At 34.3% G+C, this 15,470-nt stretch overlaps 1 protein-coding gene across 1 annotated transcript in view; it reads right to left on the bottom strand.

Annotated features, from left to right (window-relative positions):
• Window positions 1–1,332: 1,332 nt before the first annotated feature.
• Window positions 1,333–15,470, bottom strand: part of LOC109106646 (solute carrier organic anion transporter family member 4A1-like) — a 38,579-nt gene continuing 24,441 nt past the window's right edge. Inside the window, 13 exon segments of the mRNA XM_042712898.1 lie at window positions 1,333–3,040; window positions 3,878–4,091; window positions 4,621–4,796; window positions 5,183–5,345; window positions 6,435–6,687; window positions 6,800–6,954; window positions 8,283–8,394; window positions 8,489–8,610; window positions 9,412–9,502; window positions 10,415–10,787; window positions 11,938–11,958; window positions 11,960–12,316; window positions 12,318–12,532. Of these exon segments, the coding sequence (XP_042568832.1) occupies window positions 2,876–3,040; window positions 3,878–4,091; window positions 4,621–4,796; window positions 5,183–5,345; window positions 6,435–6,687; window positions 6,800–6,954; window positions 8,283–8,394; window positions 8,489–8,610; window positions 9,412–9,502; window positions 10,415–10,787; window positions 11,938–11,958; window positions 11,960–12,316; window positions 12,318–12,347 (2,232 nt within the window). The 5' untranslated portion in view covers window positions 12,348–12,532 and the 3' untranslated portion in view covers window positions 1,333–2,875.

The raw sequence follows: 15,470 nt of genomic DNA, 5'->3' as shown, positions 1-15,470 counted from the left end.
TAAGATGAAATGTAGTCCATCACAGCCAATTCCAGAAACATTTCATATGACATTTCCCAGCAGAAATCCTTATGTTTTGAACACATCTTCAGAGCATGATGTTAAATCATCTTTGTCTCTGTGTTCACAAACTCTATCTCTCATTATTTTGTACAATATCTTTGTAAGAGTGACCTCTTGTCATTTCAGTTGGCGGGACAAATTAACAACACTGTATCGCGAGTGACATCTAGTGGCATCAACAAACAGTACAAGGCCAGCCGCCAATAAAACACCAAAGAATAAGAGTGCCTTAAAAACTGGTTTTTGTTATTTGTTCTATTTACTTGATTAACCACTTTGCAAAAACTGATTTCTTTATGTTCAATACACTGAATGACTGAATCATTTCTCAATCACAAGCTAACTGGCCTCCTTTAAGACATGCTTTCCATTGGACTGGATAGGGAGAGTAAAATGTTTTTGAGTAAATGGATAGACTTGTGAGTGTTATTTTATTTTGGAATGTTATGTGTTCTTTTATGTGTTATGAATTTCTGTGGTTAGGCTACCGTTGTTCTGAACTGTGCTGCTTTCTGAACCGCTACATAAAGATTACAGCTTATTACTTGCTTCACTCAGTGAATAGTAGCTGTGATAATTAATTGGATATTGCTTAAGAAATTTAATGGGAAAAATAAACCTAAATGTAAAGTCTGATTTAAATGGCTTTAGTTAATTATTTAATTGACTTAATCTAACTAAATTATGTTGGCTCAAATAAATTGATTAATTCTAAATGGAAAATAAGACATTATGTGTAAATAATATAATCTATATTCCAATTAAGTTGTGTAATGACTAAACAACATTGGTGCTTTAAAACATATACTAGGGCCAAATGTCTGATGCTGTATTAAAAATGTAGGATTCAAATTTAATTTAAAACTCAAAGTAAATGCATTTTAGGATTTTAAAAACAAAGAAATTTTATGACAAAATGAAAAAGAAATAAACTGTGCACTTAGATTTCTAAGCCACTAATGTGACCTCATGTGTCTTTGTATAGACAGTGTGTGTGTGTGTGTGTGTGTGTGTACATATAGACAGACATAGTTAGGAATAAAATATGACCGTTTGTTTTTGTTTGTTTGTATTTGGGTTGTTACTTAATTTTTATCTAAACATCTGCATAAAAAAAAAATACTTAAAGAATGTTCCAAAACTTAATTATATTACAAGTGATTAGAAACACTGTGGTTAAAAAAGAAGAAGAAAAAAAAAAAAAAAAAAAAAATCACACAAACAAATATTAATAATGACAATAACAAGCCAACTCACAAACTCTTTTTGTGACACAAGACACATTTCTTTTAGTCATCGGAATAAAAAATATACATGAGCCAACACAAAGTCAAATACAAACATCATTATATCATTACTCTTTGTAATGAAACATGTTCCGTTTCATTGTGCAAATCTTCCATTTTCAAGTGCATCATTGTCATTTAGGGTTTGTCTTTAGAGAGTTAATGTAATCCATCAATATCCATCACATCAGAGAAAGAAAAACGTAATAATAATAATAATAATAATAATAATAATAATAATAATAATAAGACCTCAGATTTCTGATACAACATTAGAAAATTATTCTTAACAAATGCATTTAATAATAAATAAAACCTCGACAAAGTATCATTGGTGAGATGTTTTTAGTTGCACTTAATATAAGTAAAGTAGGTTTATGTGGTAGGTTTATTTGTAATTTTTTTTTATATTTGAATTTAAGCAGCTGAAAAAAAATGCTGCATGCTTATGTTATGAGCAACCGAGAAAGTGTCCTTTTATGTTTTACAATTTGCCATTCTGAATGTACTGTAGCTGAAAATCAGTGCAAGAATAATTTGTGTAACCTCAAAGTCAAGTGCTTTTCAGGAATATCCCATGATAGGTGGTATTTTTCAACCTGCTATACAGTTGCAAAAAGTTCAGTCTGAAAACCTGCTTCCTTTTCATCTCTCACTTGCATCTCTGTGTGACATCACACCTTAAAGCCTCTCTGTCCTGCTCAGTCCTGAGCTACAGTATTTGATCACATTTAAAAAGTTCAGAATTAATGAAAATCAAATACAAGAATCAAAAGTCATACTTGCTTTAGATGGTATCAGAATGTGGACTAGAACTGAAGTTGCATTGCAGGATGAAACTTGGTTTAATGGCACATATAGTAGTTCACTACAGTACATGGTTCAGATATATATTTCCATCAGTGAAGTGAGTTTAAAGTGCATTTTGGAGAGATTTAAGGGTTTATGGGTTGAACATTTCATTGGATATTGTCTTTTTTCTGTAATATTTCTTTCTAACCGTGCTGGCTAATGCAAAACTCTTTAAAGGCACAGTTTATAATTAATTGTCTGTTTTTTTTATGTATAACTGAGGAGCATTTGAATCCACTATTTTTAATATTTTATAACAGCTTAACACTTTGTTTTGCACATCTGCACAGTTATATTACTCTCTTTCCATTGCATTTATATTAAGTGCTCTATTTCTGTATCATATATGGCTTTTTCTTACAAAAATGCCAAAAATTTACATTTCAATTATATAAATATCAGTTTATGCCCAGAAATAATTTATTGCCAAATTAAGATTATGTTGGCTTTTGGTAGGTTATGTTTATGATATATGTATGCTCTGATTAAAATTTTTTGACAAATACTTTCAGTCCTCATGTCTGTGTCATTTCAAATTGGTGCGCCAATGGGAATATATTACAAATGGGAATGATGTACAGTTGGCGGCATGGGGCACAGTGAGCAGTGATGGTGTTGACCTTATACACACACACGCGTATACACACACTTTGAGGTGTTTTTGTAGATAGAAGTCATAATTTGGCGTGTGGGTTGGAGATGATCTCAGCGGGGTCTTTGATTGGCAGGTCTCTGGCCTCCCCCCCTCCCACATCTGTGCTCTCACAGCTGCTCTGAGGAGACTCGGGAGGCGGCTTGTAGAGCACGGCAGCCAGCAAAAAGAAAATAGTGCCCGAAACCTGAGAAAAACAGAGAAATGAAATAAGTCAAAACGAAATCATATGGTTGATGTGAACATGATCTTAAAGTGAATTATGTATTACAAGTGAGGTCACATTAAAAATCTGGGATTAAAAATCGAATTTGAATCAAGAATTAAAATATTTAAGTGTCAGTAGCAACATTTATAATGTTACAAAATTTCTATTTCAAATTAAATACTGTTATTTTGAACTTACTATTCATCAGTGAATACTGAAAAATATGTATCATGATTTCTACAAAAAAAAAAAAAAACTTTTCAACATTGATGATAACATTGATGATAACAAGAAATGTTTCTTGAGCAATAAATCAGCATATTAGACTGATTTCTGTAGGATCATGTGGCACTACTATACATTTTAAGATTTATAATTTTTAAAAATGCAAGCAAAAAACATTATTACCAAAAATGAAATTTTAAATTAATATTCCTTAAGGTCTCTGTTATGTATAAATGGCAACAAATCAAATATTAAGAAATACAGTAATGACATGCATGTATTTTTTAATCAACTTTTCAGTCTAATTGCTATGCTGATAATATAATTTGTAACAGATACATTTGTATTAAATTAGCAAAAATGGAAGCATTTTCACAAATAGTCTCAGACTTTTGATCCCCACTTGATGTGTTATACTTTAGCTTTTATGAAACTCTTGAAACTGACTTGTCAATGTACCACCGGAGGCCATTTAGTGCTGCAAATGGCCTCCTGTGGTAAACTTGAAAGTTAGTTTCAAGAGTTTTCATAAAAGCTAAAGTATATTAAATGTGGAATGAGTCATGGTTTCTGGGAACATCATTTCTCTACCTTGTAGATAATGCCTGCGATGAGTGTGTACTGGCTCATGGCTGAGTTGTGGTACAGATAACAGGAGCCGTATTCCCCACACTGCTCCTCCCACAGCAGGCAGGAGATGTCAATCACTGAGCCGAATGCTATAGGGCCTGGGATTCCACCGAGAGTCCTTACTACGATCCACTGGATTCCAAGTCCAAATGATCTCTGACTGTCAGGAACACACCTGCAGAGAAGAAGACAGACAATCACAAAATTCAATAAACACAAGGATCTATATTATAAGGTAAGCCACAAGAGATCCTACTATATATATATGTTTGGAATGGAATACTAGCTTAATACTTAAACACTATATATATAAGTGAAAAGGTATATATAATAAACAATACAAAAATACAGTAAAAACAGTAATATTAGACAATAATAATTTAAAAATAACTTGTTTTTCTATTTTTATATATATTTTAATGTGTAATTTATTCATGTGATGACAAGGCTGAATTTTTTTCACTGCCCCCCCAGCAGTCTCAGGGTCCACATGATTCTTAATAATTCAAATATGCTGATTTGGTGCTCAGGAAACATTTCTTATTATCATTATTACAAAACATTTGTGTTTATTATTATTATTATTATTTTTATTTTTTTTTTTTTTATTTTTGGAAAACGTGATACTTTTTTTTTTTTTTTACTTTTTTCAAAAGAAAAAATTTCTTACTTTTGAATCATCATGTATCATGCAATGGTCATACCTGAGTGTGGCAGTAAGTGCAGGGATACTGCAGAGGAAAGTGAAGAGGATGATGACGAAGAGGAAGAAGAGGAAGGCTGGCATGTGATTGCAGGACGACGCACATCTCCCTTTTTCAGCAAAACCTTGTTCTCCCCATGATATATTCCCTACCACACAGCTGCAGCCAGAGAACACCTATGAATGAATAAACACATGCACACCAATAGGGCCAAATTCATAACCAAGAATAAGACAGATTCATGTTTTTATTTTTATTTTTTATTATGAGACCTCTTATAAAAATAAACTTTTGCTTTGCATCAAAACAATACATAATTGAAAACATTTATGCAGCTTAGTTTTAATACTTCTGTGTATTATTGTTCTGAGACTTACAATATGTCTTCATAGTACAAGCTCAAATATTGATTTCAAAAGATACAAAAAAATAAAATAATATGACCCTTTAAATGCAATTACATGACAGAATGTGTGCAGTTACGCCAGAGTTAACTGACTGATCATGTTGTTAAAAGAGTGTATGTGACACTGAGAAAGTGTCGAGCATGGGGCCTGTGTACCTGTCTGCCTCTGGGGCTGTATGTGTGGTTAATGGAGCTACAGCCGGCATGGCAGGGAGAGAAATACATCACTCCATCCGCACCACACACAGGGTTAAACAACTCCTCAACACAGTGACAGCCAATGTTACAGCTTACAGTCAGGTTGCCCAGATCTGAGAAGCTGATAGGGAGAGAGAAGAATTAAAGTTTTAAATTTCATTTGACCTCAACCGATCAATAACACATTGTCAGTCAATCCCCCTGTTCCTGCTCTGGGTATTAATTTAAACCATTAGCTGTGTAATAAAACAAGCATGCAACATGTCAGACTTGTTTAATTTTAAAAAGATTAATACCTAAAGGTGACTAAAAAAATTAATTCATTTTAATTCATTATTTAGTTAATACATTAATACACTTTTGTGTTCTCTTCTAAGAGACAAAAATGTCTTAACATTTTTGTTGGATTATTAATCTGACATTTCTGATATCTGATATGATTCAATATGATTCAAATATATTATCCCTCAAGCCCCTTTATGTGTATTAATAAAACCTGAACTGAATAAATCCTGAAAAAGCTTGCTGAGGGGAAAAAGCAGGCCTTAGAAAGCACTCCTCAGTATTGAGGGGAAAGAACACAAAACAAAGATGTTTATTCACATCAATTAATTAATATATGTTTTTCCCCCTTCACTTTATAGGACAGCAGAACCCTGAATGGAAAGCAGGAGTAAGGGGGAATTGGACAGGGCACATTTTTACATTAAACAATAAATGTGCTAAATTAGCAATAAGTAGTCAGTTGTTGATTCATTTATTTTAAATCAATTATATCAAACTAATGTCATGTAGATTTTGACCTCTTGCTCTAATAATAAACTTAATGACCCTCTATATGTGTATATATGGCAGTTTATTTGGTTAAAGTGAACATAGGGGTAAAGGTGCTGAACACGCAGCATGGTTGGCAGCTGATTAGTCATTCTGTGCCAACACCACTGAGAAGACTAAGAACCGAGGAAAGGCACAAAGTTAAAAACTCAGCATATCTTCAAAGTGAACCACTGAATCATAAATGATTCAAAGTGGCTATTGTTAATATTATTTCAAGGCTTCACTCTCTGTCCTTTTATCTCTCAAATAGATGTACTTCATGTACTTGAAGGGTAGCACAGCAACAGAACACCACTGGGGTTGATGACAGGGATAAATAACATAAACTTCCAAAGATTGAATCTAACAGTAAGGAATTCAAAGGGTTTCACACCTGTTGTTATAGATCTCTGTCTGCAAGTAGGGGGCGCTGTAGTGGTTGTGTGTAAAGTTGTTGTAGTATGGGGCGGTTACTCCTGCCATGGGCACATTAGGACAGTGTACCAAAAAGATGAAGATAGCCATCAGGCTGACCACCGCACACAGCATGCAGAAACGGATGATCCCGCAGCAGCGAAGGTTCAACTTTTTTACAATGAAGCCACCCAAAAAGGTGCCTCCTCCACCAGCTGGTACCACCATATACCCTGGAATGAGAAGATGCAGTTAAAAACAACGCAGTGTAGTTCTTTCCTATATACCAAGAGTAATTTGAACAAGAGGGTGTGGTATTGAGTTTGATTGACATGTGATTCCTACCGAACCAGGTTGCTGCCTCTGAAGCACTCAGACTGAACTGAGACTCCAGAAATTTGGGGCCAAACGTGGACATCCCGGCTATGAGTGTGGCCTCCGTAGCCCCAGCGAGACACAGAAAGATAAAGGTAGGGTTCTTCAAAAGCAGCAGCACTGACCTATAGAGAAAGGGGGAGAAAATGAATGGAGTTGTAGTTTGGGGGAGTATGTGGATTGATTTGTAATTTGTTAAAATGTGGGGAGTTATTTAAAATTCGTTTTTGTGTTAGTGTAAGGTTTAAAAGTGCTTTTAAATCATTATGTTTTAATTATCTTTTTTTGTGATTTGAAAAAGTTTGGTTAGAAATTACATAATATATTTAAAAATATATTTTAGTTTAACATGAATGCTTTGTTATAAACAAATAAGATATTTTTGACTTCAAAATGTTGCTTCTGAATAAAAAAAAAAAAAAAGTCCTCCATCCATAATATTGCTTTCGCCACTGAAAATGTTTCTTGTCTGAATCAGGAGAGAAATATGCACTGATCAAGCACCAGTGACAAGTAAAAACAGTCCAAAACAGTTCTAAACAAATAGGTGGGTGGATTTTAATGTGGATTTTAATGTGGAGGTGGAATTTGACTTTAGGTAGAGGTAATTAAAGATTATGGACTCGTATTTTGGTTAGAACCAGCAGTTCGGAGTTAAAACACCTTGATGATGGATTTTTTTCCTAACAAACACACATGCAGTTAAGTGTTTTTTTTAATTTTTTTTTTTGAGTGTGTTATAGAGTGTTTTTTTTTTTTATATTGTTGGAAAAAGCTTGCTTGAATTAATTATTTTTTTTATGATTCATTAATCCTTTTTAAAATTATGTAAAACATGCATTTTAAATTATTCAATCTAGCATTTTAGTCATTTAGTCTTTTTTATTATTATTATTTTATAAGTTAAAACAGCACATGATGTTCAGTTGACATCTCTTGGCCAACTATTCCAACATTTCAATTTTATAGATAGCCATTTATGGATAACATACGACAGCATCAACTGACAGCATTGATTTGTGCTTTTTTCTTTTATTTCGGTCAAAAGACCCATTGGTGAAATGCAGCAAATGTCTTTCAATGGCTTTTGAAAACTGGACCAAGGAGAAGAAAACAACTGGAGGTTTTAATGATATCTAGTGGAAACATTGCAGCCAACTGAAAACAACCCAGTAACTTGTACATGGCAGTTTGTTGGATCTTTAAAAGTAAAGTGTCAGTAAAAAGTGCTAATTTTCTGGGTCTTTGAAAATTGTCTAGGGACTCATCACCCATCTGAATTCGCTAAATTTGCCAGACAAGAAAACTACAACCTCAGCTACTTCCCATGTCTAATTATAAAAAATTTTGGTTGGTGGTATGATGCAGATGATAAAGATTATAGATTTTTTTGATTTTTTTTTTATGTTTGAGAAGAGGGAAGAGGAATTCCTCTCCAGTCATGTGTTCATACCTGGGCATGTCCTTTACCGTTTTGCCAAACTGAGGATCAGATGCAGTGACCTGACTGCCATCCTTCAGCTGGTGGGCCTCTGAGACCCGCATAGCCACATACCGCTGAGAGCCTACAAGATACAGAAAGTGAGACTGTTAATCACACCAATACTGTACTGTACTGGAGTCATTTGACAACTTTTAATTTGGGCTTGTGGGTAGCACCTGGTAGCTGCCGTGGGTAACCCAGTATAGGTAAAGCGATAACCAGAGATGCTGCACCTCCTGCCAGGAAACCAATCCACCAAGCTCCCACCCACAGTGGGTTTTCAGGAGTCAGCTCTGTCCTAAGAGAGACAGAGAGAGAAATTATAGCTACTATGACTCAAGAAACTGTGCAAAGTTTTGTATTTGAAGCAAGTTGTCAAGTCTGTGTTATTTCTATAGGTTTATGTCGGTCTGTGTTCTTTGTCATGGAAGTCACAGGGTCTGAATTGATCTGTTACAGAAATTTAAATGTAACCCTCAAAATAATTCTGCATTTCTGCTATCTAGTCTCCTATTTATGTATTAATATTTTGGATAAATACAGGACATATAGCGGTCAATGACAGTAATTAGATGCATTTTTTTTTTTTTTTTTTTTAGCAAATATCAAAATGAATGAATGATATAAATCCATTTTTCATACACTACAAATGTACATTCTGTTTTTATGCATAAATCCACTTGTGGAATTTTAAATGAAAGGTTTGTGTGTGTGTGTGTGTGTGTGTGTGTGTGTGTGTGTGTGTGTGTGTGTGTGTGTGTGTGTTAATTAACAGCCTTTTGACAGCCAGACTGTTAATATCGGTGCATTCCTACATCAAAATGGAGATAATAAATATCTATCAGGATTTAAATAAGGATCAGATGCAATTCAACTGTTTCTCACTAGGAGTCTGACACTTGTTAAAGCCTTTTCAGGAATAATTCATCTAAAAATGCAAATTCTGTCACTGCTTATATAATGCTTAATATTATGTATGAGAATTATAAATAAACATGGCCTAACTTTTTCATTAATCATTTTTTTGTTATTTCTTTACTTATTTGTGGGTTTTCATTTGCTAAAATAAAGGTTATTTTCTTACTCATTAGCCACTTACGTTTGGTTGATTTCTGTGTACATGTTGAGAAAGAATCCACCCAGCAAGTATCCAGCCGCAGGTCCTACAATGGCAGATGTGTAGAAGATCCCTGAGAAAACAGAAGAAAGCATATCAAGTCTCTTCGTCTCCCACTTCTGCCCCTTAAGTCATATGAAATCTGGTCTGGGTTCACACTGATTCATGTTTCCTGTTTTTGATCAAAAGACACTGTAAGATGCAGTTTTTTCCAGTGACTATGTCCTGAGAGGGGGCAAGCAAGGTAGTGATTGTCCTCAATGGCCTTTGAAAACTGGACATTGGGGAGAAAAACATTGGAAGGAGGTTTTATTGATGTCTTAGGCGGAAACTAGTGGCTCTCACTGATAACAACAAAACAAAATGACTAGGTGTGTCAAAGCCTGAGTGGGACAAAATGACAGGGTTTAGTGATGGTAAATATCAATTCCTGAGTGTTTTTCATTCACACAAAAGCATCTCAGAATATAGATCTGAGTGCTTGAGTACTTTCGAAATCAGGTACACAGTCACACATAAACCCTCTGACAAAATCAAATCCAATCCATATACAGGGATGCACCAATATTAGGACCCCAATTGTTTTCATTATTTTTGGATCCTGTTTTAATGCTTTAATTAAATTTCAATAATCAAAAAGCATGTCTAATCAACTGAAATTTACCAATATCTATTACTTTTCTAAAAATAATAAGGCTCTAGTAAATCTGTTTTGTTTTTTCACAAATTCTGATTTTATTGTTCTGGATTCTTTGTTTTATGATTTAATACAAATTTATCATCAATAATTTTACTAATCAAATTAATTTTATAAAAAATTTAAATTATTTTTATATAATTTTGATATATTTAGAGTTTTATTTGGTTGTAAGTGTATGTTCTAAATGTAAAAATAGGGGAAAAGCAGGCCAAGAAGAATAAAATATCAAATATCAGCCTAATACAGGATATATTTAAATTTTTTTAATGGCATCATCACACTCACCTATATATACAGGTGCGTAGTTTGACTTGACATTCTCATCTAGGTAGGTGACCCCGAGGGTGTACAAAGGGGTTGCCCCGAACCCATGCAGAAACTGTCCCAGCATAAAGACGTAGCGGTAAGCCGAGAGCCCACCTTCCTCGCCGACACACGTATCGGTTTGATTGGCCGAGCACAGTCCCATGCGCTCCGGTACTCTCACCTGATAGGGTGGTGTGGTGAAATGGGGCAGGGCAAAGACCAGAGAGCCCAGTGCCATGATGAGCACACCCCAGCCCAGCCATTGAGGCTTATGACCAGTACCACCAAAGTAGCTCACGAATGTCAGGCACACACAGGAAGCAATGTCATAGGAGCTCGCAATGAGTCCCGCCTGCAACGGCATCACAAATTATGCATTGTGTTAATAATGCTGAGGTGTACACAAATTCCAATTTGAATACCGTTTGCCCTGTAATGTTTGAGATTAGGGCTGATGTGTCTTTTTGGGCCATGCATACTTTTTGGACTAATTTTTCCTATAAACCATTGTGATATACAAGGTGGATTGGTTGTGATGCTTACAATTTACAATTAAATTCTATGGATTGATATGCTTACTTCATACTTGAAAAGTACCATACCATTCAAAAAACACGTTTTTCAGTAAAAAGTAAAAAAAAAAAAAAAAAAAAAAAAAAAAAAAAAAAAAAAAAAAAAAAAAAAAAAAAAAAAAAAAAAAAAAAAACAAAAAAAAAAAAAAAAAAAAAAAAAATTAGTACTGTTTTTAAGAAATATATATTTTTACTCATCAAGGATGTATTAAATTGATCAAACATGACAGTAATACATTAATAATGTTACAAAAGCTTTCTATTTTAAATAAATGGTGTTCTTTTGAACTTTTCTATTCATCAAAGAATCTTGAAAAAACGTATCACAGTTTCCACAAAAATTATAAGCAATATTAAACAATGATAAGAATAAGAAATGTTTCTTGAGCATCAAATCAGCATATTAAAATGATTCCTGAACGATTATGAGACACTGAAGAGTAGTAATGGCTGCTGAAAAAAAAAAAAAAAAAAAAAAAAATCATTTTTGCATCACAGGAATAAATTGCAGTTTAAAATAGAATAAAATAAAAAACAGTTATTTTACATTGTAATAATATTTCACATTACTGTTTTTACTGTATTTTAATCAAATAAATGCAACTTTGTTGTGCATAAAAACATTTAAATTCTTACTGAACTTTTGAACAGTATTTTATTATTATTTGGACAATATGCAAATTTGGTCTGATTAAGACAGATTAAGCAGAGTTTGTCCATGTAGGGAGGTTTTTTTTTTTTTTAGACAGATTAAGCATACTATAAAATTGTGTGTCAAATATCTATATATATTTTTTAAATGTATTTTGAACATATAAGCTAATGGTTCATTTTTAATACATTTAGGAGGGGATACATTATGGCTGATACCAAACATGAAAAATAGATATTTATGTTGAAATTTGCTTAAGATTATATGTAAGAATTGACCTGGTAGCTGCGCAGGTCAAACACGTCTCTCAATGGAAGTGATGACGGTGTTGATAAAGCCGTTGATGATCATGCCTTGGAGGAAGGAGGCCACACAGAGGAAAAAGAGAAACCAGCGTGGGGTGTTGAAGGTCTGGATACACTGTAGGGTTAGTGCTCCCCATCCACAACGATTCTCTGAGTCCGTCGGGACAAACTTCACACCATTTGGTGGCTCAGTGTGGTCAAGCCCCAGTTTGCCTGTCTTGTGGAGGACAGTGTGGGCATCTCCAGATAGGCTGCTTGGACCAGAGCCCTGGGACTCCACTGGGCTGGGTGTGTCCAGGCTGGGTCCCAATGGACTGTCATGTAGGACCAGAAGCTCTTGCTTGGAGCTGAAGGGAAGTGTCATTGTTCAGTGGGTGGGGCATGGCCCCAGCAGAGGGCACTGTGACAGACTTTGTGAAGGGTAAGAAAACAAAAACGTTCTTACAGGAAACACTGATTCTGTGTGTTGTTTTGCAGGGTGACACAATGGCAGTCTTTGGAAAAGGATCCCTTCACGAAGTTTCTTAAAATTTAAACTGAAGTCATACAGATTTTGGAAAACAAAATTCTGCAAAGAAGAGTGAGAAAGAGACACACAAAGTTAGGTTTGTCACCAACTTACTAAATTCCCAGTAAACAATTGAACCTAATAAACTATAAAAGTAAATCTATTCAAGTCTGTTTCCGCCACAGAATAAGAAATAAAAAAATAATATTACGAATAATATTACTATCTTAAGAGTACATATTACTACTCTAAGGTACTAATATGCACAATTTCTGACAGTATGAATTAAAAGGCATAAAATAATGTTCTCTCTCTCTCTCTCTCTCTTTTTTTTATAGAGAAGTAAACCATGACTTCCAAACAGACCCTAAAAACTCTAATGAGCAGGGATTAGTTCTACATGCCATCCACGGTCTACAAAACACTCCTCTAAAGTGTGGATGACCTACGGTAGCCCACGGGACCGTTAGGAGGTTTTGAATATTCAAAATTATGTTTTCAATTTATGTTCTGTACACTCACGAAGTTCTGCATGTGCGGTGAGGGGGGGGGTTTAAAACGATGCATTCATTTAGAACACATGCGTGCCACACCGAAAGACTTGTACTCAATCCTCCCTATATTAGATTAGATTAGATTAGATTCAACTTTATGGTCATTATGCAGAGTACAAGTACAGAGCTAATGAAATGCAGTTAGCATCTAACCAGAAGTGCAAGAATATAGTGTTTTATATACATAAAAAGCGCAAAAATATGCAAAATATGCACAAAAAAAACTGAGCCAATCCTCCCTATATGCAAAATATGCAAGCTGCGTAAAGCCCCTGAAACACCAGGGGGCCCTTGTGCTCTCAAAGATGATTAAATTTTAGTTTCGTTTTTGAATTTAGCGATCATTTCTTTTAATGCGGTGCGCTGTCGCCCTTTTCTATGTAAAAATTTGTCAAATCATGTAATGTGAATGTCATACAGTCTTACTCGAGACAATATATATATATATTTATTTATATATATGTGATATGATGTCGCCCTTTTATATGTTTGTCAAATCATGTAATGTGAATGTCATACAGTCTTACTAGAGACGGAGGCGACACTGTTTCTCAAGCGCTTTACGCGAGCGCGATTCGAAACTGAAACACGGACAAAGGCGTTTAATTTATTCGTTCATAACCACTCATTAATATATATGCACTTACTCCAAACTATAGTGCATTTCAGATATAGGTTATAGTATGTAGTATCGTATTATTACAGGAATATGAAAATTATCATATTGTATTATATTAAAACATTTTAATTGTGACTAGATCTTGTGAACACCCAAAGTTCCTGTAAGTCTAAGTGTAACCTGGCCAAGCCCCTCTGCTCAGATTCAGATTTGGTTTTTAACACATAATTACCAGCAGCTTTGTGTTTCATGCACTGGCATTGTAAAATAATTTCCAACCACTGTATGAACAAAGTTCATTCTATAGAATTGGACCCATGCTGCAAAACATGTGAGACAAATGAAAATGCTTTGCTATTATTACACTTGGCAGACACTTTAATACAAAGCCAATTCCAGTCCAATAAAGTTATATTGTTTATTTTATGAGCATATGCATTCCCTAGAAATTAAACCCATGACCTAAATGTTACAAAACATAAAAAAATAAAAATAACATGCCATATTACACCCACAAACTGCATTAGAGGTTGTCCCACTGAAAGAATAGGAAAAAGATTGTCACTTTGCCTACCTCAGTTCCTCAGATACTTCATTGGTCTAAAAGGGTCTGAGAGTTTGAGAGTGCAAGAAATCAAAGAGAGAACAAGCAGCAAAAGAAACTAGAAGCAAACAAGACCGCCCTAAAATGGGGCGTTACTCCAGCCTCTCACTCCTTCACATCTATCACTGAAGCAGCATGGACGCACTCCTACCTACTGTATCTTCCTGACATATGATGATCGGCACCTCAGATGACTCCTCTTAACTCATCACACTTCATTCACACTGCATGAATTTATCTAGCAAACCAAGGAGGAAAAAGTTAAGATTCTGCCATTCTGCCTTGCTAACACTCTAAAGTGCCCTTACGCACAAGTAATAATAAAAATAAAATAATAATAATAATAATAATAATAATAATAATAATGTTAAATAATTTATTTAATAAGATTTTTTTAAAATTTAACTCGAAGTTGTTTTAAATACTTTAAATAATTTTGATTTGTAGTATTTAGTGTAACTTCATGAACGTAAGGGAAAAATGTATATATTATATATTATATATGATATATTTTTTTTTTATTTTTTTTTTTTTTTTTTCATATTTGATTTGTCAAATGTTTCAGGTGAAAATACAACCGGGATGTGGAACTGAGTGCTCATGAAGTGAATGGGAATGCTAACAGCTTTCTCCAGGTATTATATTAACAGTTTCCCAATAACACTCTCCACATGCAGATAAACTAAATTGTACACATTGGAAGATAATGAGATGCAAATAGAGTTTGTTAACTGCACAAGCTCTTTATATAAATCATGCAGTAAAAACCAAACATCAGAATGGGTGTGATCACTTTTTTTTTTGACTAAGCTTTCAGTCAGTTAAACCACTGCAATCCCTGGTTTTCATTCTGACTCATTAGCATGCATGAAGAATGAACACATGGTTGAAAAGCTGTGGAGTGACAATAGTGTTATGGTAGTGCAGCTGAGGCTGTGTGAGTGAATTTCTCAGCTCTGCCTTCAAAAGAGCTCTGCGGTTTGTGCTTTGTTACAATGAGATTAATAATAATAATATTAATAAAAAAGCCTAATTATTTGTTCTTGCTTTATGAACTCTTTCATTTCTAATTTTAAGAGTGTGATCAAACAGAGGGAAGAATAACATCAGCAAGAGCTCAGAGTGAGAACATGTATTTGTTGTGGAGTGCAGGTTCCTTTCCTTTTCTTTGAACTGCGCTGGATGATCATATGGTGAGATATGAATTACACAGAAAAAACA

The sequence above is a fragment of the Cyprinus carpio genome, chromosome A23 (assembly GCF_018340385.1).
Source record: "Cyprinus carpio isolate SPL01 chromosome A23, ASM1834038v1, whole genome shotgun sequence".
Taxonomy (NCBI): Eukaryota; Metazoa; Chordata; class Actinopteri; order Cypriniformes; family Cyprinidae; genus Cyprinus; species Cyprinus carpio.
The sequence above is the reverse complement of the archived record's forward strand: the minus strand, read 5'-3'. Positions and strand labels throughout refer to the sequence as shown.